The 24,159-nt window shown below is 31.2% G+C and overlaps 3 protein-coding genes across 5 annotated transcripts in view; 2 read left to right on the forward strand and 1 right to left on the reverse strand.

Moving 5' to 3' along the window:
• Nucleotides 1-7,100, forward strand: part of LOC111684217 — a gene marked incomplete at its 5' end in the record, with an annotated part of 11,813 nt that extends 4,713 nt beyond the window's left edge. The window contains 9 exons of the mRNA XM_046955851.1: nt 1,020-1,328; nt 4,420-4,673; nt 4,752-5,132; nt 5,191-5,406; nt 5,473-5,646; nt 6,043-6,309; nt 6,366-6,452; nt 6,517-6,573; nt 6,749-7,100. Of these exons, the coding sequence (XP_046811807.1) occupies nt 1,020-1,328; nt 4,420-4,673; nt 4,752-5,132; nt 5,191-5,406; nt 5,473-5,646; nt 6,043-6,309; nt 6,366-6,452; nt 6,517-6,573; nt 6,749-6,863 (1,860 nt within the window). The remainder of the gene's footprint in view (nt 1-1,019; nt 1,329-4,419; nt 4,674-4,751; nt 5,133-5,190; nt 5,407-5,472; nt 5,647-6,042; nt 6,310-6,365; nt 6,453-6,516; nt 6,574-6,748) is intronic.
• Nucleotides 1-12,411, reverse strand: part of LOC124420499 — a 14,113-nt gene extending 1,702 nt beyond the window's left edge. The window contains exon 1 of the mRNA XM_046953457.1: nt 10,869-12,411. The gene's annotated coding sequence lies outside the window, so the exon portion shown is untranslated. The remainder of the gene's footprint in view (nt 1-10,868) is intronic.
• On the forward strand, nt 8,640-23,791 carry LOC111684219. 3 transcript variants are annotated; one of them, XM_023446352.2, is made up of 10 exons: nt 8,640-8,993; nt 12,983-13,154; nt 13,231-13,461; nt 14,586-15,256; nt 15,325-15,445; nt 17,013-17,230; nt 17,298-18,897; nt 19,739-20,110; nt 20,186-20,305; nt 22,411-23,791. In XM_023446352.2, the coding sequence occupies exons 2-10, from the start codon at nt 12,993-12,995 to the stop codon at nt 23,338-23,340; spliced, it is 4,425 nt and encodes a 1,474-aa protein (XP_023302120.2). In that variant the 5' UTR covers nt 8,640-8,993; nt 12,983-12,992; the 3' UTR covers nt 23,341-23,791. The 3 variants fall into 3 exon arrangements, with proteins under 3 accessions (XP_023302120.2, XP_046809412.1, XP_046809411.1); XM_046953456.1 differs by lacking the exon at nt 8,640-8,993 and adding an exon at nt 10,192-10,221; XM_046953455.1 differs by lacking the exon at nt 8,640-8,993 and adding an exon at nt 12,884-12,908.
• The last annotated feature ends 368 nt before the right edge of the window (nt 23,792-24,159 follow it).

Consider the following 24,159-nt stretch of genomic DNA (forward strand, 5'->3'; position numbering starts at 1 on the left):
AACTAGAACTGAACTAGAACTGAACTAGAACTAAACTAGAACTGAACTAGAACTGAACTAGAACTGAACTAGAACTGAACTAGAACTGAACTTAAACTGAACTAGAACTGAACTAGAACTGTTGTTCAGTCTAGTGTACTTGTAGTCTAGTCTATAGTTATATTTATGTTTTATTTTGCATAAACAAATCTTACGGCATGGAAATTCCTTTATTCTTTTTTGGTTCTTGTTGCTCGTGGAAAGCGTTAATTCAATAAAACATTGTTGATTTTATTTTACTCCCAAGAATTTCGTACTTCTTCCTCAACGTTTGATTTGGTTGTGGAAGTGTTGTGCATGCCAATTAGTTATCGATACTGTACGTGTTTCCTTTTTTTCGGGTTATATACACACATATATACACACTGTAACTGTTAAATTGAAAACGATACAAAATTGTTAGTTAGTTTGTCCTTCCTCTACCCAAAGGAAAATGGAAAGGATTGCTATTAAATAAAAAGAATTATTTAAATCTTAAAACAAAAATTGGTAATATTTAAAAACACCTTACAAAATTAAGATTGAATTCCTATTTTATTAAGAAAAATGCAGTTGAGTAACATATTCAAACCCTTAAAAAAGTGTCTTAAACTCTTATTACTTGGTCCAGTAAACCCCCTTTTAAACATTCCCAAAAGGCTCTTGTAATACCTTTATTTAAGCATAATTTAACATATTACCTGGTATGTTTATACCCCCCGTTTCCCAACAACTCTAATAACCAACTTTACTAATGTGTCACCATAAAAACTTCTTCTTGATGGTACTACTACGTGTCTTCCTTGCAACTACTTCATACTTCATAACAAACAACTTGTTTCATTATGGGAATGCAAACGTCTGAACTTTTGAACTCAAAAAAAAAACTCTTTTGTAACGAATGACCAACAATTTAAATTCGTCTCTTCGCATATACAAAAACATCATCACCATCGTCTTCATCCTTGTTGTTGTCATCGCAAAAAAAAAATAATAAATAAAAACAAAAACTCTTTAGAGGATGTGAAAAAAATGAAGCATCGTACAATGTCTTTCAATTGGATGCATTCGTTAATACAACAGCTATTTCCGATATAAAACAATTCCCAAAAGTCACTCAGGCCATTGATGCCATCGATGTATCAGAACGTACATTATTGTCGTTGACACAAACAATACAAACCATATTGGAGAATATGTTACAAATGTCATCGTTTAATTTAACCATATACCGTACGACAATAGGAGCACCCACACCCGAAAAAGATTTGGCTACTTTTATTGATCAAATGCAAAGAGTCGCATTGCAGGTAAGACCTTTGATTTAACTAAAAAAGTTTAACAAATATAAGAAACCCGGTCAAAACTGGATATATGGTGATATGCTGTGGCATTATATTTATCAAAAAATCCTGATTTTACTTCGAGTCTACAATCTTGTCTAAAGTCTAATATATAGTCTTTAGTCTAGTCTATAGTCTAGTCCATAGTCTAGTCTATGGTCTAGTCTATAGTGTATTCTATAGTTTAGTCTATAGTCTAGTATATAGTCTAGTCTATAATCTAGTCTATAGTCTAGTCTATAGTCTAGTCGATAATATAGTCTATTGACTAGTCTATAATGTATTCTATAGTATAGTCTATAGTCTAGTCTATAGTCTAGTCTATAGTCTAGTCTATAGTCTAGTCCACAGTCTAGTCTATAGTCCAGTCTATAGTCTAGTCTATAGTCTAGTCTATAGTCTAGTCTATAGTCTAGTCTATAGTCTAGTCTATAGTCTAGTCTATAGTCTAGTCTATAGTCTAGTCTATAGTCTAGTCTATAGTCTAGTCTATAGTCTAGTCTATAGTCTAGTCTGTAGTCTAGTCTATAGTCTAGTCTATAGTCTAGTCTATAGTCTAGTCTATAGTCTAATCTATTACTCTGGACTATTGATTATAAAAAAGTCCTTAAAAAACATTCCAAATATCAAAAATTATTTAAAATATTGATGCACTTAAAAGCAGCCAGACTATGGGATGCTATTGTCTTTGGCTTGTAACAATTTACACTCATGTACACTCTACATACTTATTTTCAGTGACTTCTAATTTTAAGCAGCATTTTTCTTTCTCTAAACCTTTAATTGTCTACCTATCTTTATATTGTAACAACATCTTGCTTTCCAAAAACTTAAAACATTCAATTTTATTTACCTTATTTGATGCAATTCCCCCATTGTTTTTACTTTCATCATTGCCACCTAAACATTGATTGAATTTTACTCTGGTTTTGGTTCTATAGTAAATTTGACAATTTTATTGTCAGTTTACTTAAAAATACACATGTAACTAACTAATTTATTGAAGTTTCTTACAAGTTAAAAACTATTTCTTTAACTACTGTTGGAAAAAAAAATAACCCTTGTCCAGTTTAAGTAGAGCAAACATGGAGAATATGTTTTTAATTCTAGTCATTGGACGTAGCACAACCATTAAATTCTCACAAAAAAAGATAAGGCAGATGTTGAGATTGTGTACAGACATATGCATATGTGTAATTGGAATTCTAATTCGTAGTTCCTGTTTTCGAAAAAAAAAAATTAGTTGAAGAAAGATAAATTTTGCAGGAATGAAATAACCTCATAGTATAAGGTAACACACATTAGAAGGAGATTCATTGAAATATCATTTTAATTCTTAGTTGTATATTTTGTATATGTGTATGTATGTGTGAGTGTTAATGGTGTTTTAACGCAAAGTCCACTTAAATATGAAATCTTCATACATATAATTTTAAGGTCTATTTTCTGATATATCCTCCAATATGGTTTGAAACATATGGTCTTCAGTATAGAATGCACTATTAACTAAATAATAAATCGGACTACAGTCCAAGCTTTAGTCCAAATAATTGCACTCTATAGACTACTTGAACTAGACTTTATAGTCGATAATATAAACAAGACTATACTTCAGACTACAGTAAAGAATGTAGTTCAAACTATAATTCAGACTATAATCCAAAGCATAGGCTGTAATATAGTCCAGGTAAAACTATAAACTACACTAAAGTTCTCTATAAACCAGATTGTAGTCCGGAATAGAGTTTAAAAATATACTAAACTGTAGACTAGTCTATTGTCTAAAGTTCAAACTGTAAAATGGACTATAGTTCAGACTATTTACTAGACTTTAGTCCAGTCTATATACTAACGTATAGACCTACCTATAGTTCAGACTAGGTACTAGACTTTAGTCCAGTCTATATACTGGAGTATAGACCAGCGTATAGTTCAGACTATAGACTAGGCTATAGTGTATCTATAGACTAGACTATAGCGCATACATTTTATACCGCAGTCTATAGTCTAGTTACACAAGATTCTTCTCTGATGGTCCATGATCTAAAGTTTCTGTCTATAGTCCAAACTAAACTTCAGTCTATAATCCAGACTATACTCCAGTCTATAGATCACGCTATAGTCCATTCTATTTCCAGACTATAGTTTAGTCTATAGATCAAATTAGATTTCAGAATATAGTCCAGTTTAAATTCCAGACTATAGATCAGTCCATAGTTTAGTCTATAGTAACACATGATTCTTCTGTGATGGTCTATGATCTAAAGTTCAAACTGTAAAATATACTATAGTTCAGACTTTTTACTAGACGTTAGTCCAGTCTACATACTAGAGTATAGACCAGCTTATAGTTCAGACTATAGACTAGTCTATAGTCCATACTATAATCTAGTTTAAAGTTGTATTTATAGACAAGACTATAGTGCATACATATAGTCCAGTCTAGAATTCGGGCTATACTCCTGTCTATAGTTAGTCGATAGTCCAAACTATACTTCAGTTTATAATCCAGACTATACGTTAGCCTATAGGTCACGCTATAATCCATTATATGTCCAGACTATAGTTTAGTCTATAGATCAAATTATATTACAGAATATAGTCGAGTTTAAATTTCAGATCAGTCCATAGTTTAGCCTATAGTACCACAAGATTATTCTGTGAATTCCAGACTATAGATCAGTCCATAGTTTTGTCCATAGTAACACAAGATTCTTCTGTGATGGTTTATGATCTAAAGTTCAAATTGTAAAATATACTATAGTTCGGACTATTTACTAGTCTAGACTATAATCCAGTCTAGAATTCGGACTATAGTCCTGTTTACAGTTCATTCTATAGTTCAAGCTATACTTCAGTCTATAATCCAGACTATACTCCAGTCTATAGCTTACGCTATAGTTCATTCTATGTCCAGACTATAGTTTATTCTATAGATCAAATTATATTTCAGAATATAGTCAAGTTTAAATTGCAAACTATAGATCAGTCTATAGTACCAGTCTATAGTACCAGAAGGTCCTTCTAATTTCGATCATCTCGTACATTTCCTCTTTAGATACAAGACGTGGCAACCTCATCACGTATGACTACGCTAGGTAGTCGTTCTAAACGTTTGCAGGCCTCAATACTACAACCTCTTGAACAGTTACAAAATGAAATACTCTACCATTTGACAGCGTTGGAATTGCAGCGAGATCCCTGGGCTAAACAAGTTAATCAGACCTTAAATCATTTACGCAATATACAGGAGTATTTGGAAAAGATGGCTGGAGAGATATGTCAAAATCAAACACGTATTTATACTGAAAGGTTCTTTTAACACAACAAAATCCTGATATTGTTTTTAACCATGGAAAATATAATCGAATTTTATTTTTATTATTCTAGACTGAAAACCTATTTAAGCAACGATAAGGCCACCATGTCTTCTCAACTGGGTGAAACTACGGCCAGATGTCGTCCCTTCTTTGATATATTCGATGCAAATCGCATATTTCTTTGTCGAAATATGATAGATTTCGTTAATGCTTTATGGTTTTTCACTTTTCTTACGCTTCTTCTGTGGTCCATAGCTACGCCGGTGGGTTTAAATCTTATTTCGTTGCATAGGAAAATAAATGGTTTACGCAAAGCTAAGTTACGTGCTGCCGAAAGAGCCACCGAGAGAGGTGATTCATTTAGTCGTGGACGTAGAAGAGATCGTGGTCGTAGTACTTCGCGTGATAGAGAACGTAGTACCAGTAGTACGGGTAGACCCAGACCAACTTTGTTAGTAGTTTTTTTAATTCTTTTAAAAAAGTTAAAATTTCACTATTCAATCTTCCAGACAACGAACTGCCACCGAGGAGACCTTAGATATAGAAAATTTAAACGATGAACCATCACAGCGCTCTCAAATGGGACGCGAAAGAGAACGTGAGCGAGAACGTTCCCGTGAACGAGAGCGTGAACGTGAACGATCTAGAGAGAGGGAACGTGAGAGACAGAGCAGAAGTCGTGAAGTATCACAGGATAAATTAGGAGGACGTAGAGGTGGACAAATGTAAATTATTTTAAAAAAATATTCTCTTTCAAAAATATTAAAATCTATTGAAATATCTTAATTAAGCCGTCGTCAAGGTACCGAAGAAGAAAGTTTAGACTCAGGTCCCAGCCGAGGAACATCCTATGAAAGAGAAGAAAGTCAATCACGTGTTAGAAGTGGTAGCAGTGCCCCTCAAAGACAGTCGAGACCGCAGCAGTCTCAGCCACAGCGTTCAAGATTTCAACAGCCACCACCTTTGTAAGTTCATAATTTTTAGAAGAGAATGGAACCAGATTACAGTCCAGACTACAATCTAGACTATAACTATAAACTAGACTATAGACTAGACTATAGACAAGACTATAGACTAGACTATAGACTAGACTATAGACTAGACTATAGACTAGACTATAGACTAGACTATAGACTAGACTATAGACTAGACTATAGACTAGACTATAGACTAGACTATAGACTAGACTATAGACTAGACTATAGACTAGACTATAGACTAGACTATAGACTAGACTATAGACTAGACTATAGACTAGACTATAGACTAGACTATTGCCTATAGACTATATAGACTAGACTATTATAGGCTATTACACATCGAAGTAATAATTTAAATCTTAATGTTTTCTCCTTTCCAAGACGTCGCCAAGGCACCGAGGAATTTGCCTTAGATGATGATGAAACTTGGCAATCACCTGCGCAAACTAACCGTGAACGTGGTCAACCTCGTCGAGGTGAAGCACAACGTAACAAACGTTCGATAACTCCAGTACTGACAGTGCGACCAGATGCTCAGCCAGCCCAACCAAAACCCCGAACACCTACTCGTCTAAAGAGTCGTGTTTCACTGACCAGTCGTGCAGTAAGAAATATTGTTGAGAATCGTGACGGTCGCAATAGGGGATTGTAAGTTTTAAAGTAGAAAATTTTAAAATTTTATACAAATATTCTTTTCTAAACAGGCAACGCCAGAATACAGAAGATTTTGAATTGGACGATGATGATAACAGTTATGGCACTTCTAGAAGTACATCACAGGCCGTGCAAGCGTAAGTGTAAAATATTATAAGGAAAATTTTGTTATACAATTTTAAAAACAATCTTGACTTTTAGGGCTCGTCGTACACCACCACGTTCGGCACCACCGCCACCACCTCCACCCTCAAACAGGTTCTATCAACGTTTTTAATTTTATTTCAAAATACTTATATAAGTTTGTTTAAAATAAAAAAAAAAAATCAAAGAAAAAATTAAAACCCTCTCAAAACCACCTTTAAGTAATAATTGTACTTCTCTCTAATCATATAAAATGTTGTTTTTCCTTTTTCGTTGCCCCTCATCTTAGATTCAAAGCGAGTAGTGTACGCAGTGTCCGTTGGCATGCCGGTGACGAGGAAATGGTATTCGAAGATTGTGATTCGGCCAATCCCATGTATATGAGTCATGATCTCAACGATTAGAAAAGGAGTAAAATGGAAAAATAATAAAATTTTAAGAGTTTAGCAATGTATTCGTCACTTTTATAATATTTTTGAAAGATGAACGATTTTACCACAAAATTTCGTTTATTGTTTTTGTAATACTCTTTATACTGGACTTTATAATGTATAATTGTTGTTTTTTTTTTTTTAATTTTCATTTTGAGTTTTTATAACCAATAAAAAATCTATTTAATAATTTTAATAAAATATAAGTTAAAAAGTTTTGTCTTGTATTTTTGTATAATTTTAGCATATTTTGTACTTAAAGTTTTAATTAAATTTTTAATTTTAATTTAAAATTATAATATTTTAGTTATTTTATAAAAAAAATCTTACTTTTGTTGGCATTTTCTACTTTTAAAAGTAGTTTGTCGCCAGCCGTTTCAACTGTAATTTTGGTTTAGTGAAACGTCTTTTTTACGAAAATGATAATACAGTGCATTATGACTTTGCTTTATTTGGTAGTAATAACTAGGGTTCTACAGTTGAAGCGAAAAGTCGATTTTTCGACTATTTTCATTTAGTTAAAAGTCGGCTTTTCGACTTTTTGCATTTTATGAAAAGTCGATTTTTCAACCTTTCGACTTTTTTCATTTAAATAAAAGTCAACTTTTACACTTTTCGAAAAAAGTCGACTTTTTTCGACTATTTTCGACTTTTCGACTTTTTTTGACTTTTCGATTTTTTCAACTTTTTGACTATTTTCGACTTCTTTCTACTTTTTTCCGACTATTTTGACTTTTTTCGAGTTTTTCCGACTATTTTTTTACTCTTTTCGAGTTTTTCCGACTATTTTTTGACGTTTTTCGAGTTTTTCCTACTATTTTAGAGTTTTTGACTTTTTTCCACTTTTTTAATATTTTTGACTTGTTTCTACAATTTTCGATTTTTCGACTTTTTGCGACTTTTTTTGACTTTTTACGACTTTTTGACTTTTTTCGACTTTCTCTGACTTTTTTCGACTTTATTCGACTTTTTTCGACTTTTGACTTATCGACTTTCAGACTTTCGGCTTTTTTCGACTTTTATTCACAAAGTCGACTTTTTCACAGACCATAGTCGAGTTATCGACTTTTTTGGAACAAAATAGTCGACTTCGACTTTTCGACAAAAAGTCGATTGTTCGATTATTCGAAAGTCGATGTATAGAACCATAGTTATAACATATGTCGTCAGCCGTTTCAACTGTAATTTTTCTTTAATGAAACAACGTCTCTTTTACGAAAATGATAATACAGTGCATTATGACTTTGCTTTATGTGTTAGTAATAACACATGTTAATTAGTCTATTGTATAGTCTATAGTATGATCAACTTATTTATAATCAAGTCAAAGTTTTTTTTCTACAATTAAATCTATATTTTTTAACAGTTTGTTATTATTTATCAAATTTTATACAAAAACACAAGGTAATGCAGTCGTTATGGTAGACAAATAAATGTTGCCACCTATATCACCAAACAAAAATCAAAGTTAAGAAACTCATAAAATATGTCATTTATAAAAAAAGTAAACGCCATATTTTTTGCTTTTTTGCAAAAAACTATTTATATTTTATACAAATTTTAGAAAAATTCTATTGATTTTTTAATTTTTTTCTAATTTTAATTAATAATTCTAATGTTTACTTCGCCGGTTTATATTTCAAATTAAGACTTTGCCAGTCACTAAATTTTTCAACGCCGTTAAGTTTTTTTTAATGGCTTAGAAATCTGGCCATTTTGCTTGCTTTGTCTTTTTTCTTGTTGATAATATTTTGTTTAAAAGAGAAGAAGGAAAAAGATACGCGAATTAGTTTATGGTTTTAAATTAAATTTACTAAAAAATTATTAGAAAAACAACAACAAATTAGTTTCAATTAAAACTTTAAATAAATTATTTATAAATAAAAAACTAAAGTGCAATTTATAATAACAAAATTTTCAAGAGATATAAACAAAGGAAAAAAGGCAATAACAAAGTGGCAGGAAAACTGCAACATAAAAGAAAAAGTGCAAGAAAGAAATTAAATATTTTTATGCACAATTTACTTTAAAACTTTAATTAAATTAGAAAATAATAAAATTGAAAAGTTAATTATTAAGCAATTTTAAATATTAAATAATAAGGTAAGTTTTTAAAGTATTTTATTTAATTTATAAAATAATGTTAATTAAACAAAGAGAAGTTTCATGGTTTTTCTTTAATACTCTAAAGATGATTAATTTATGTAGGTAAGGTAGGTATATATAATCTTAAATATTATTATTTTATCGGGAATTTTTTTCTGTTTTAAATTTAGTTAATATTTCTAGGGAATTTTTTTTAGTACATATATACATATCTATAAAACATCTTAACATCTTACGCATAAATATATATCTTTCATATAATTAAACATAGTGCATTAATAAAAGATATTAATAAAAAGTGTTTGCTTTTTGCAAAAAACCAAAAAAAAGTTGTGGCAACAATTGCAGTTTTTGTGGTTGTTTGCTTTAATTTATTTTTATAACCCGCCAGTATAAAGCTTTATATTTATTTTGTGTACTGACCTTGATACAAATAATTCAATTATTCCATAATCTATTGCATTACACTTGTGTTTTCTTATATCTAAATTTATATTTCTTTTTAACAAATATTTCCAAGTTCATTCAACTTTCTATTTTTTTCTCGGTTTAAATCTGTGAATAACAAAAAAACACAAATTTTTACTCATCTACCTACCTGTTTACAACAACAACATAACCATTTTTGTTGTTAATTAAATTCGACTGTCAACTGTGTACTAAACTCTCTCGTCTGTCTGTTTGCCTTTGCTCTCTTAGAAGTTTATTATTTGCATGCAAATTGTTTTTGTTTTGTGTTTATTTTCTTTTTGGGCTTTTTTGTTATTATTTCGATTACTTGTTAACACGTTTTTTTTGCATTTTTGTTGTTGTTATTCAAACAGGTTGTTTATAAAAATAAGTTGATGGATTGTGTTGTTAGTGTTATTCAACTATTGGGAATTTGCTTTAGGAATAAACCGAAAATTATGCCTAATTTCATCACAAACTTTTGATTTTTAAACAAGAGTATAGACTAGTCAACAGACGGGACATAAAGTCGAAGTGCCTTACGTGAATAGCTGGCATGTTGCCTTATTTCGCGGTGGTACTTTTTCAGTAACTAAAAGTAAACCACTACTACCCCTCTGTGTATCTTACACGCAGGTTGCAAATTTTGTACCAGGCACTTTGCCGAAGTACTTGAGCTATCTAATCTCTGTACCTAGAGACTTAACCGGTAGACCGAAGTACGACAACAACAAATAAGCCGAGACTCTGTTCTTACTCACGGGGACACATTGCGGTAATACTGATATGAACAGAGTATACTCTGAACATATCTTGGGTTTTAACCACAGCCACTACGTGGAACCTCAACCAACTGACCAGACAGGACATAGTCCTGCGGGCAACTGGCCACCATTAGTACCAGATTATGTGGTTCTCTGGTTAGATCTCTTTTTAATCTATGCAAGGCAATTTATAGTCCTCGCCGAATAGAGGATATTATGGTCATGGTGGGGGGCTAACAGATGGGACAATAGACCAGACTTTGAATAGTATTTTTAGGTTTTAAAGTACTAAATGAATTTTCGACTGTATGCCAAACTATAGACCAGACTATAAACTGACTACATATAAACTAGACTATAAACTAAATTATAGACTAGACTATAGACTAGACTATATACGATATTATAGTTTAGACTAGACTTTAGACTAGTCTATAGACTTTAGACTATAATATAGACCAGACTATAGATTCTATAGTCCTTACTATAAGTAACGAATATGACACTGTTCATATAGTATAGAATCTATACTATAGATTATAGATTGCTCTTAACAAAGACCATAGAGCCTATGGCATAGAGTTTTTATAGCGACATTTTTGTAAGAAAAAAATTATTAAATCTAATAAAAAAAAACAAAAAATATGTAGGTACTCACCTTTTCATTTTACTGTCCGTATTTACAATATTTCCATTTTGCAACACATATACATTTACAAACATAACCTCCAACTCCTTTCCTTTAACATTTTTCATTTTTTTCTTTCAATCAACATTTTTTTTTATCAAAAAAATAGTTTTTTGTCCAAGATCTAGCACTATCCTATTTGATTGATGCCTTTTTCTCACTTAACAAAACGAATGACACGACAAAAAAAAACACACCGATCGACGCTCGGCCTAACAAAATTGCATTGAATGTTTGGCAAATTTTAAAACACATTTTTAAACTAACAACACTTTTTTATAAACACTTTTTCATAACGGTAATTATTAACAATTTTCAACTAAATTGTTTAAATAATAACATTTAAATAACGTTTTAAATTAATTTAAAAAGGACTATTAACACTAAACACCCGAACACTTTAGAAATTTTTAGCAACTAAAGAAGAAGACAAATAGCTAAAAAAACAAGTGGCAATACAAACTGTCATTGTTGTTGTTATTATTGGTACTCCATTTTAAGTGGAAAAATTTATCAACAATAAGAACAGTGTACACTTAATAAGAACAACAACTGCCAAAATTGATGGATGTTTTTTGTTATTGTTTCATTTTATGCCTTTTCTTAATGTTTCTAAAAGTTTTCCGTTGTTTAGGATTACTATTTAAATGAAGCTAAAACGTTAATTAGTTATTAATTACAAAATAATAAAATTGGTAAATTTGTTAAGATAATTATTATAAGACCATCGTTGTTTCTTGGTTTTTGGGGGTCATTCGTAGGCTGCAAAACGCGAAAGAAAGTGTTGTTGGAGTGGGAGTTGTTCTTGTCGTAACAGCTAAAACTATACAATAATCTAATTGGGGAGTTTTACTTCAATGTCCAGGCCTAAAAATTTGGCTATTTCAATTGGATGCGTCCATAAATCCATGGTTAGAGTGATGTAGAGTTGGCTGAGCAGTTGATTATGTGGTGGGTGTTACGAAAGCCCTGACCACATGCAGGACATTCGTTGGGGATGATAGGGTCTATACGTGATTAGTAGGCACTGAGCCTGTTGCTCTATCCCGATCTTAGTTGTTTTTCGCGGCAGGTTTTCTTCCGTGTCTGCTATGGGCGGTGGGCAACGTTCAAGAACGACATTCATGTGGTATCCGGCATCTCTATGAATGTCGTTCAAAGCTGCCGAATACTAGGACTGATCCAGTGCATCCTGCACGTATCTGCATATATTTTCCTCGTTTTCCTTCGTGACATGCCTCCGGGGAGTATCCAACTGTGTGATGTTAAAATTGTTATGACCCCTCGGACATTCGTTGGGGATGACAGGGTCTATACGTGATTAGTAGGCATTGAGCCTGTTGCTCTATCCCGATCTTACTTGTGCCAGAACTACTTTTGTAGATTGTAAACTATAGACTGCAAAAAAAAACTACTCTCTATTGGCTAGCCTAAAATCTGGACTTTGTATGATTAGACGAGTATATAAAGGTTATTTAACGTCGCCACTTTGACTAGCATTCCCCAAAAGAACCCAAAATTATGACTAAGAGAGTTAGCAATATTTTCTCTCGAAAATTACATATATTTCTTACTGACACATATACACACACAAACAAACATTTTACAGATACAGAAGAACAACTGATAGTGTTTACAGATACTTTCTAATCTAATCTATGCACTTAATATAATTGAACCTATAATTAACATTTAATGAATCATTAAATGCACATCTGATTACTAATATCCTAAACAAATAGGAGTTTTCCCCCATATTGCAGAAATAATTTTAAAATAAAGAATTCTAAATTTCCCACTTTAAAATAAATCCAGTTTCTCAATAAAAATCAAAAACAATTAAAACATTGTATGATTTACACAATCAAATATAAAATTAAATTAAAAGTATGTCAATTGACCATAAATAGCATTCAATATCAATGTCTATAAAACTAGAAGCTTAAATTTTGTTAACAACTTTACAATTCGCAGTATTTTATAAATATTTACAGATTTCAGTAATGAATTGTAAGAAAATGTTTAACTGTGTTAAAATTTTGTTAAAAAACTATTCTAAATCTAAACCTTTTTAACTTTTGCAGCTAGATCAGCATGAGTTTTCATAGTCGTAGTTCTAGTGAAGTTGAGAACATATCATTTAGTGATATTATTCTAGTGTTCTTTAAAGATTTTCGAGATTTTGATTTTAATGATGTCATTAATGAAGTACGTCATGTATTTACACCGACGCAATTCGATTGCATAGCAAAACAGGTCAGTAGTATAACTTTAATAAAACTATTTTTTTTTAAATCAAACTCATTTTTTTTCTTACAATTTTATGTTACAGAAAGGTGATGCTCAAATTTTTCAATTAATCTGGGTTTTGAATAACATGCCCGATGTTAAAATATTGAAATTTTTTGATATTATATACAATGACTATAAATGGATAGTGGATAAAATAAAAGCTGAAGTTAATGATCCCAGTGAGAATACTTCAGTTTTTCTGAAGCATTTAAAAGCTTTACAAAGTGAATTTATAAAACATACAAAATATAATGTACATCGTACGAGAAAGGTAAGTTTTTCAATTTCTTTTTACACTTTAGTCGAGTTTATAGTTTGATTTTTGTTCTAGGTTATGTTGGATTCTATAGTCTAGACCATAGTCCAGTATATAGTCCAAACTATAGTCTACTCTATAGTAAAGACTATAGTTTAATCTATAGTCCAGACTATAGTTTAATCTATAGTCCGGACTATAGTTTAATCTATAGTCCAGACTATAGTTTAATCTATAGTCAAGACTATAGTTTAATCTATAGTCCAGACTATAGTTTAATCTATAGTCAAGACTATAGTTTAATCTATAGTCCAGACTATAATTTAATCTATAGTCCAGATAATAGTTTAATCTATAGTCCAGACTATAGTCTACTCTATAGTCCAGACTATAGTCTACTTTATAGACCAGACTATAGTCTACATTATAGTTCAGACTATAGTCTACTCTATAGTCCAGACTATAGTCTACTCTATAGTCCTGACTATAGTCTACTCTATAGTCCAGACTATGGTCTACTCTAGTCCAGACTATAGTCTACTCTAGTCCAGATATAGTCTACTCTAGTCCAGACTATAGTCTACGCTATAGTCCAGAATATAGTCTATAGTCTATTCTATAGTCCAAACTATAATTTACTCTATACTGCAGACTATAGTCTACTCTATAGTCCAGACTATAGTCTACTCTATAGTCCAGACTATAGTTTAATCTATAGTCCAAACTGTAGTCTACTCTATAGTCCAGACTATAGTCTACTCTATAGTCCAGACTATAGTTTAATCTATAGTCCAGACTATAGTTTAATCTATAGTCCAGACTATAGACCAAACTATAGTCCAGACTATAGTCTACGCTATAGTCCAGACTATAGTCTACTCTATAGTCCAGAATATAGTTTACTCTATAGTCCAGACTATAGTTTACTTTATAGTCCAGACTACAGTTTACTCTATAGTCCAGACTACAGTTTACTCTATAGTCCAGTCTATAGTCTAGTCTATAGACTAAAGTCTACGCTATAGTCCAGACTATTCTCTACTATATAGTCCAAACTATAGTCCAGATTATAGTCTACTCTATTGTCCAGAGTATTGTTTAGACCGTAGTTTATAACTCATTTTTTTTTTATTTTCCAGTTCTTAGAGTTACGCTCCAAATTACGCAGTCTCAATCCTAAAATAGGTCCCTGTAGCGTTGTACTTTTGGGCGGTTTGGGTAGTGGCAAAAAATGGCTATCATTAGATGTTTGTTCTGATTATAGTGTAATGAAAAGTATGAATTTCAAAATATATTGGATAGATTGTTACAATTGTACCTCACAGCTAGAAGATTACAAGGCCTTGAAGGTACTCATGATTAAAATAAATCCACAACATCAATTCGATGATACTTACTCTACTGAAAACTTTCTACGATTAAAAGAGCAAATAAAACTTCAAATGAAATCAAAAGATGGACGTAATGATTGTCTTTTAGTTTTGGCCAATGTACAGAATATCAAATGTCAAGAGGCCTTCAATTTGGGCTGTAAACGTTTGATTATAACGCGTAATAAGAAAGTTAGCGATTCACTGCCGCCCAAACTCAATGAACATATAAAACTTGATCAGGGTTTTACACTAATGGAATTCTATCTACTGCTTGATAAGTATTTACAATATGATTGGCGCAAAGACAGTATTGGTATGGCTAATGATATCTATCATTTGAGTCATGGTGATCCGTATTTGCTGAGTATAATAGCGAGAAATATAGGTGAAAAGAAATCGAACTGGAATGAATGGACAAATAACATCAATAAATTGCAGTGAGTTTTATGAAGTTAAGTTTTTGTGTTTCTAATAATAGCTTTTAATTAATTGCTTTTTTTTGCAGAATACCCGATGCCAAATTTCAACGTGACATTGAGAAGTCTTTGGAGATTATGAATCAAAGAGAATTGGAATTGTATGCTACATTTGCTGTCTTTCCTTATTGTGCTCAAATACCAGTAGCGGTAAGTTTAAAAAAGCTTATATAGTTAGAATCTTATGTAAGACTGAATAAATATTTTACCGCAAAAAAAGCTTTATTTTGTAATATAAACTTTATAAAAGCCTTTTTTAATATGAAGCTACAGCAAGCTTTAAGAAGTTTTTTCATAAAAAGCTTTAGGAAACTTTTTACGCAGCTTGTTTTCGTAAAAAGTTTTAAGAAGCTTTTTCATAAAAAGTCATAAGAAGTTTTTTCATAAAAAGTTCTAGAGAGCTTTTTCATAAAAAGGTTTAGGGATTTTTTCATATAAAGCTACAAAAAGTTTTTTCATAAAATGCTTTAAGAAGCTTTTTCATAAAAAGCTTTAAGAAGCTTTTTCAAAAAAACGTTAAGAATCTTTTTCAAAAAAGCTTTAAGAAGCTTTTTCAAAAAAAACTTTATGAAGTTTTTTCATAAAAAGCTTTTTTATATATATAAAGCTTTAGGGAGATTATTTATAAAAAGCGTTAAGAAGTTTTTTTAAAAAGCTTTAAGAAGATTTTTCAAAAAAGCTTCTTTAATATTTTTATAAAAAGCTTTATGAAGCTTTTTTTATGTGTAGTTCTGTTTTTTCACTAAAAAGCTTTTAGGAATAAAGCGAAAAAAATTGAAATCCAACGTAAAATATTTAAAATAAGTTTTAAAAGCTTTTCTTAAAAAAGTTCACAGCTAAAAATCTATTTCCATATAAAAAAGCTTAAAAGTCTTGTTACATGAAAAACGTTTGAATTAAAAAACTTTTATCGCAAAATAATTTTTTTGAAAAAGCTTAAAGTGATTTTTATTGGAAAAATTTAAAAAGCTTTTTATTGAACAATCTGAAAAAGATTTTATTAAAAACGCTTTTTTTGAAAAAGTTTAAAATGTTTTTTTTTAAGCTTACAAAGCTTTTTATTGAAAAAGCTTAAAAAGCTTTTTTATTGAAAAAGCTTAAAAAGCTTTTTTTTATTGAAAAAGCTTAAAAAGCTTTTTTATTGAAAAAGCTTTTTTGTTGAAAAAGCTTTAAAAGCTTTTTTATTGAAAAAGCTTTAAAAGCTTTTTTATTGAAAAAGCTTTAAAAGCTTTTTTTATTGAAAAGCTTAAAAAGCGTTTTTATTGAAAAAGCTTAAAAAGCTTTTTTATTGAAAAAGCTTAAAAAGCTTTTTTATTGAAAAAGCTTAAAAAGCTTTTTTATTGAAAAAGCTTAAAAAGCTTTTTTATTAAAAAAGCTTAAAAAGCTTTTTTATTGAAAAAGCTTAAAAAGCTTTTTTATTGAAAAAGCTTAAAAAGCTTTTTTATTGAGAAAGCTTTTTATTGAAAAAGCTTTTTATTGAAAACTTTTCTATTTTCACAATAAAAAAAACTTAAAAAGCTTTTTATTGAAAACGTTTTTTATTGAGAAAGCTTTTTATTGAGAAAGTTATAAAAGCTTTTAAACAACGATTAAAACTTTTTTTCACAAAAAAAAAACTTAAAAAAGCTTTTTTTAAAAAGTTTTCTTTTTGCCAAAAATCTTAAAAAAACGCTTTTTATTAAAAAAAATTAAAATTATACTTTTCTCTGCTTTTCAGTTACTAGCTCACTTATGGAATAAAAAACCATACGAAGCTGAGGATATTGTTAATAAATTTGATGCCAATTCATTTGTACAAAAACAAATACTCGAAGACAATGACACCATAGTATGCACTGTTAAGGTTGTCTACAGTTCTTATATAAAAAATTGCAATAAAATGCAACAACTTATTAATATCCAGGAATTGCATAGAAAAATTATTGAATACTATAAGTAAGTAGAAATAATTAAGAATTGAAAATCAATATAAAACATTTTTAAATTCTTTCTTTTGTCACAGAGTTGAAGAATGCTTAAGAGAACGCAAAGATGTAGATTTGGATTTCAATACACACGATGGTTACGTCTTACGTTGGATTGGCTATCATTTGTTTGGCGGCAACTATAAACGTTTGCTATCTAAGCTTTATAAGGATTTTGGTTTTTTGGGGCAAAAAATGCGTGCAGTTGGCCTGAATAACACTATCGCCGATTTGCGTAATTATGACAGTGAAATATCACTGGGTGAGCGAAAGTATTCTTTTAAGAAAATGAAAGCTTTTCTCGCCAAAATGGAAGAGAAAATTATGCATTTTCCCGACTGTTGTCTATTGCAATATGCTTTGCTGTCGGAAGATTTTATTTGTGAAAATGCTTTACAGCAAATAGAACAATTTCCGCGTCGCTTGTGGTTTTCGGAAAGAGGTCAATATCAACAATGGCGTTTTATCTGCAGTCTACCTCAGTCGGCGCGTTTAGTGCGTATTTTAGATGAGGACTTATGCCTGGTGGTCTTGACCAATAATAACACTTTATTGGTGGACTTGTCGTTGGATTCTAGATGCAGTTATCTGCTGCTTATGTGTGGTGTTAATATCACTGATATACATATTTTCGATAATAAGACCCATGTTTTAACTTTGGATCTTTACGGTAGTCTAAAACTGTGGGATATTTCGTTGGAAAAGAGACGCCTTATAAATCAAAGACAACATGCGGTGGGCAATATGAATGCCAACATAGTGTCGTGTACTGCCAATCTCTTGTGTCCTAAACAAAATATCAATGAGCTTATTAATTCCTGGGCCCGCATACAGACATTTTATTTTGATATACCCAGTATTGGCATGCCTGGTACTCTACTGGTCGCTTTAAAGGGTGGCTTGCTTAAGTTTTTCGATTGGGATCCCAATACAAAAGAATTTAAATTGAATTCTTATAAAATCTCCCACCAAACGTATATTGAGAAAATTCATAGCATAAGTCAAATAAAAACTCACTACATGATCATCTATTACACCGAAAATGGTAATATGGATGCTACCTTCTTAAAGCTGCGCAATACTGAACAGGAAATGAAAAAATTCCAATGGCCAAAGAATGCTAAGTTAGTATATCATAAAGTGTGTGATAATGTTGTACTACTAGTATTCAATCATATGGTAGTACGTCTTTCTCTTACCTTACAACCTTTCGATGGAGATCTCGAAGTACTTTACGATAGTCCTGAAAATGTCATCAATTGTGGTAAATTATTGTTGGACAACAAATACCTAATGCTGGGCACCACTCGTGGTCTCATCATTTTCGATATTGTCAACGGTAATGAAACTTTACAGAGCAGTGTTAGTGAAAATATTATCTCTTTGGATAATTATGATCTGGATGATGAGGAATTTAAATCCATGATTGTTTGCGGTTGTAGTAATAAAAATATTGCCTATATTTATGGTCTGCGTTTGGCCCACGATCAGACATTGGCTTGGGAGCATAGTTTATTTCGTCAAAGCGAAGAATTGGCTCACTTAGAGCAGCTGAAGAATACTAGATTTGTGGGTCAGAAATTGTTCGATGTATGTGAGGAGGATGACACTTTGTATGCGGTCGATTCGAAAAATAGGGTGAGTTCAGTGTTATTCAAGTTTAGCTTTACTTAAAGATCACTTCCAAATAATATCAAAATCACTTCTAAATCAATTCATGATAACTTCAGTTCTAGTTCTAATTCACTTCTAGTTCAGTTCTAGTTGAGATCTAATTCAGTTCTAGTTCAGTTCTTGTACAGTTTTAGTTCAGTTCTACTTTTCTAGTTCAATTCTAGTTCAGGTCTGTACAGTTCTAGTTCAGTTCTGGTTCAGTTCTAGCTTAGTTCTAGTTTAGCTCTAGTTCAGTTCTAGTTCAGTTCTAGTTCAGTTCTAGTTCAGTTTCAGTTCAGTTCTAGTTCAGTTCTAGTTCAGTTCTAGTTCAGTTCTAGTTCTAGTTCAGTTCTGGTTCAGTTCTAGCTTAGTTCTAGTTCAATTCTAGTTCAGTTCTAGTTTAGTTTTAGTTCAGTTTTAGTTCAGTTCTAGTTCAGTTCTAGTTCAGTTCTAGTTCAGTTCTAGTTCAGTTCTGGTTCAGTTCTAGTTCAGTTCTAGTTCAGTTCTAGTTCAGTTCAGTTCTAGTTCAGTTCTAGTTCAGTTCTAGTTCAGTTCTAGTTCAGTTCTAGTTCAGTTCTAGTTCAGTTCTAGTTCATTTCTAGTTCAGTTCTAGTTCAGTTTTAGCTCAGTTCTAGTTCAATTCTAGTTCAGTTCTATTTCAGTTCTAATTCAGTTCTAGTTCAGTTCTAGTTTAGTTTTGTACAGTTCTAGTTCAAGTTCAGTTCAAGTTCAGTTCTAGTTCAGTTCTAGTTCATTTCTAGTTCAGTTCTAGTTTAGCTCTAGTTCCTTTCTAGTCCCAGTTTTTACTAATTTTATTTCATTTTAGATACATCAAATCTGTCGTGCCGAAACGAAAAATTGGTCCATAATACCATCATTAGATGTGCAACAAAATGTTATTGGCATTCACTGTTTTAAGAATTCCGTTATTGTGTCATATGAAAATGGTGATATTTATAATCTCCAAGAAAAACGTTTGATCATAAGGGCCAATGAAATCATAGACAAAGAATTCATACTAAAAACTGTAGATAACAGTTTATTGGTGACTTCGTCGGCTCTAGAAATGACCTATGTTAAACATATAAAAGAAAACGAGAACGAAAATAAAATTACAACTTTTAGATTTTTAACAAAATATTGTTATATGATAATGGGAAAATTTTTTTTAATTGTTAACAATTTTGGTGCTTCACTGGTAAGTTTGAATGGACATTCGAATTGGTACATCATCCATACATGATAATATATTATTTGCTTTTTATATTTTTAGTTTTTTGACTGTGAAAATAATTTCTCTTATACCTTTGGCATTCCTGCTTACTCGCTGTTGACCGCTTGCGATTTAAAGGATAATGTGCTATTTTTGGGCTTTTCCAGTTATGAGGTCCATGTAAGTATTATTGTTTTTGGTTTTAATATCAATTGTTTTTTATATTTTTCTTCTTTGGTTTTATTTATTATTTCTTTAAATTTATTATCAATTTTTTTTGTATCCTACAGTTTCTTTTTCTTTAATATTCTTTTTTAAATTGGTTTAGTAATATTGCGCTAAGGTAAACAAATTTTTTTAATTTTTACCACATTTTGGTGTAATACTCACTTGATCAATTTATTAGATTGCACTTGCTTTACACATGTAACTACTCCTACTACCACACTAGCACTGTTAGAAAGAAAATGTCAACTGATGCTTTTTTCGTAAAATAACTACTCAATTACTAGAACAATTTCATTTAGTAATGAAATTCTATTAATTAATGACGCACTATTTAAATGCGAGATGAGCAATCAAAGAGAACAAAACAGTTAAGTTCGAGTTTAGTTTTACTTGTAGTTCGGTTCCAGTTCAGTTCTGCTGTAGTTCAGCTGTAATTAGTTGTAGTTCGCATCTAGTTTAGTTCTAGTTCAGTTCTATTTCAGTTTTACCTCAGTTCTAGTTCAGTTTCAGTTCAGTTCTAGTTCAGTTCTATTTCAGTTCTAGTTCAGTTATATTTCAGTTGTAGTTGTGTTCCTATTCTGTTCTAGTTCAGTTCTGGTTCATTTGTATTTCAGTTGTAGATGCGTTCCAGTTCTGTTCTACTTCAGTTTTAGTTCAGTTCTGGTTAAGCTCTAGTTCAGTACTGGTATAGTTCTAGTTCAGTTCTAGTACAGTTTTAGTTCACTTCTAATTAAGTTCTATTTCAGTTCTAGTTCAATTCTAGTTCACTTCAAGTTCAGTTGTAATTCAGTTCTAGTGCAGTTTTAGTTCAGATCTAGTTCAGTTCTAGTTCAGTTCTAATTCAGTTCTAGTTGAGTTTTAGTTCATTTCTAGTTCAGATCTAGTTCAGATCTAGTTCAGTTCTAATTCAGTTCTAGTTGAATTCTAGTCGAAGTTCAGTTCTATTTCAGTTCTGGTATAGTTCTTGTTCAGTTCTAGTTTAGTTCTAGTTCAGTTCTAGTACAGTTTTAGTTCACTTCTAGTTAAGTTCTATTTCAGTTCTAGTTCAATTCTTGTTCAATCCTAGTCCAGTTCTAGTTCATTTCCAGTTTAGTTAAAGTTCAGTTCTAGTTCAGTTTACTTCAGTTTTAGTTCAGTTTTAGATCAATTCGAGTTTAGTTCTATTTCAGTTCTAGTTCAGTTCTATTTCAGTTCTAGTTCAGTTCTAGTTCAGTTCTAGTTCAGTTCTAGTTCAGTTGTAGTTCAGTTCTAGTTCAGTTCTAGTTCAGTTCTAGTTCAGTTCTAGTTCAGTTCTAGTTCAGTTCTAGTTCAGTTCTAGTTCAGTTCTAGTTCAGTTCTAGTTCAGTTCTAGTTCAGTTCTAGTTCAGTTCTAGTTCAGTTCTAGTTCAGTTCTAGTTCAGTTCTAGTTCAGTTCTAGTTCAGTTCTAGTTCAGTTCTAGTTCAGTTCTAGTTCAGTTCTAGTTCAGTTCTAGTTCAGTTTTAGTTCAGTTCTAGTTCAGTTCTAGTTCAGTTCTAGTTAATTTCTAATTTTAGTTCAGTTCTAGTTCAGTTTTAGTTCAGTTGTAGTTCAGTTCTAGTTCATTTCTAATTCAGTTCTAGTGCAGTTCTAGTTCAGTTCTAGTTCAGTTCTAGTTCAGTTCTAGTTCAGTTCTAGTTCAGTTCTAGTTCAGTTCTAGTTCAGTTCTAGTTCAGTTCTAGTTCAGTTCTAGTTCAGTTCTAGTTCAGTTCTAGTTCAGTTCTAGTTCAGTTCTAGTTCAGTTCTAGTTCAGTTCTAGTTCAGTTCTGGTTTAGTTCCAATTCTTTTGTTGTTGTAGTTCTGTCACAGTTCTAGTGCAAGTCAAGTTCTTTTGGAGTTGTAGTTCTGTCCCAGTTTTAATTCAGATCTTGATCAATCCTAGTTCAGTTCTGTTACAGTTTTACTTTAGTTAGAGTTCATTTGTAGTTCAGTTCTAATTATATTATATTCTTAACAGCTAAAACTTTTGTTTTTAATAAATATTTCATTATTAAATTCCAAGCAATTCAATTTTATTTTTTATATTTCGTCCTCTTTATAGATTTACAGTTTGGATAAGGATGCTGGGGGCTCTATACGATGCCATAAACGCGCTGAAATACCCCCACTTAAAGATGTGCAAATAACCTGCCTTACCGCCTCCGATAATGCAAAACTTTTGGCTATTGGACTCGATACAACAACGTCTAATGGTTTTCGTTCATGTGGTGACATCGAGTTATTTAAACTCAACGATGACTACAAGCCTCAGTTAATATTCTGTCTCAAATCCCATGTTAGACCCATAAATGATCTGAAGTTTTCACCTCAAAACGAGGTGTTAGTCAGTGTGGCAGAACAGATTTGCTTTTGGAATATCAACTATGTGCTTAATAATCCCTTGGATGTGGGCAGCAAAAAACGACACAGTTCACGTTTTACTTCACAGAAAAGTGCCGAAGAAGTGGATTTTAAGGGAGCGGTTGAGGGTCAACAGCAAAGACGGGATCGTTTTTTGAATATACAACAAAAATTTCTTGCCTCATTGGATTCATCAAGTCATAAACTAGGTCTTAGTTCTAACATTAGTCATACTAATAGTATGGAACAATCGGTTTATTCGGATGATCTTAACGATGATAGTGTCTTTAGTAATAGCATAGATAAGATAGATGAGGGCAGCTGGTCTTATTTAATGGGACCCAGTGACAAACCTGAGCTGCTATCTTGCCTTAAGCTGGATGGCAATGAGGCCAAACAAATTTTTGTCAATAAAAATTTTACGCAATTCTTTACCATCGATAACGAGGGAGTCTACTACAATTTGCAGCGTATTAGGCCTTCTAATCCAGTGCCGCCAGAAGAAGAAGTTGATATGACCGATTCTACATCGTCCTCCATAAATTTGGATTATTTAGATGTACACCGTTTATCCGTGGCCTCATCTACTATGTCGGGCACAGATGTTGTTGATACTGCCAATAATACATGACTATTAAACACACGTACTTACTTTCTAAATGCTCATCATCTAACATCTCTTAAGCATTTTTTAACATCTTTCATAATTTTATCTTGTTATTTTTATTTAGTCATGTATTTATGCATTTTTGATAATGTGATATTTTCATAATGATGAAACACATTCATATGAAGAAGTTTGAGAAAACTTCGTTAATGCAATTTATATTCGAAAGAAATTTATGTTTTCAAAACACTTTTTTTTTGTATTAGAACTGATTAAGTTTAAAATTATTTTTTTTTTATAATTATGTTTTATATCTATAAATATTCTCCACCTGCCTATCTTATTATTACTATATATTAATAATTCTATATGTTTTGTATTTTGTACATCAATAATGTATTAACAAAATAGTTTTTCTCTTTATATTTACACAGATTTAATTAAAGTAAAATATATATTTTTTATATATTTAAAACATAAATGGGGTTTAATTCATATAAATCTAGTTGAGTTCATGTTAGATTCCAAAAAACATTTCCAATTCAGTTTTAGTTCTCATGAGTAGCACTGATATTTATATATTGTTCAGTTCTTGTTCAGTTCTACTTCAGGTCTAGTTCAGTTCTAGTTCAGTTATAGTTCAGTTCTAGTTCAGTTTTAGTTCAGTTCCAGTTCAGTTCTAATTTAGTTCTAGTTCAGTTCTAGTTCAGTTCTAGTTCAGTTCTAGTTCAGTTCTAGCTCAGTTCTAGTTCAGTTCTAGTTCAGTTCTAGTTCAGTTCTAGTTCAGTTCTAGTTCAGTTCTAGTTCAGTTCTAGTTCAGTTCTAGTTCAGTTCTACTTCAGT

This window comes from Lucilia cuprina, chromosome 6, assembly GCF_022045245.1.
Source record: "Lucilia cuprina isolate Lc7/37 chromosome 6, ASM2204524v1, whole genome shotgun sequence".
Lineage (NCBI taxonomy): Eukaryota > Metazoa > Arthropoda > Insecta > Diptera > Calliphoridae > Lucilia > Lucilia cuprina.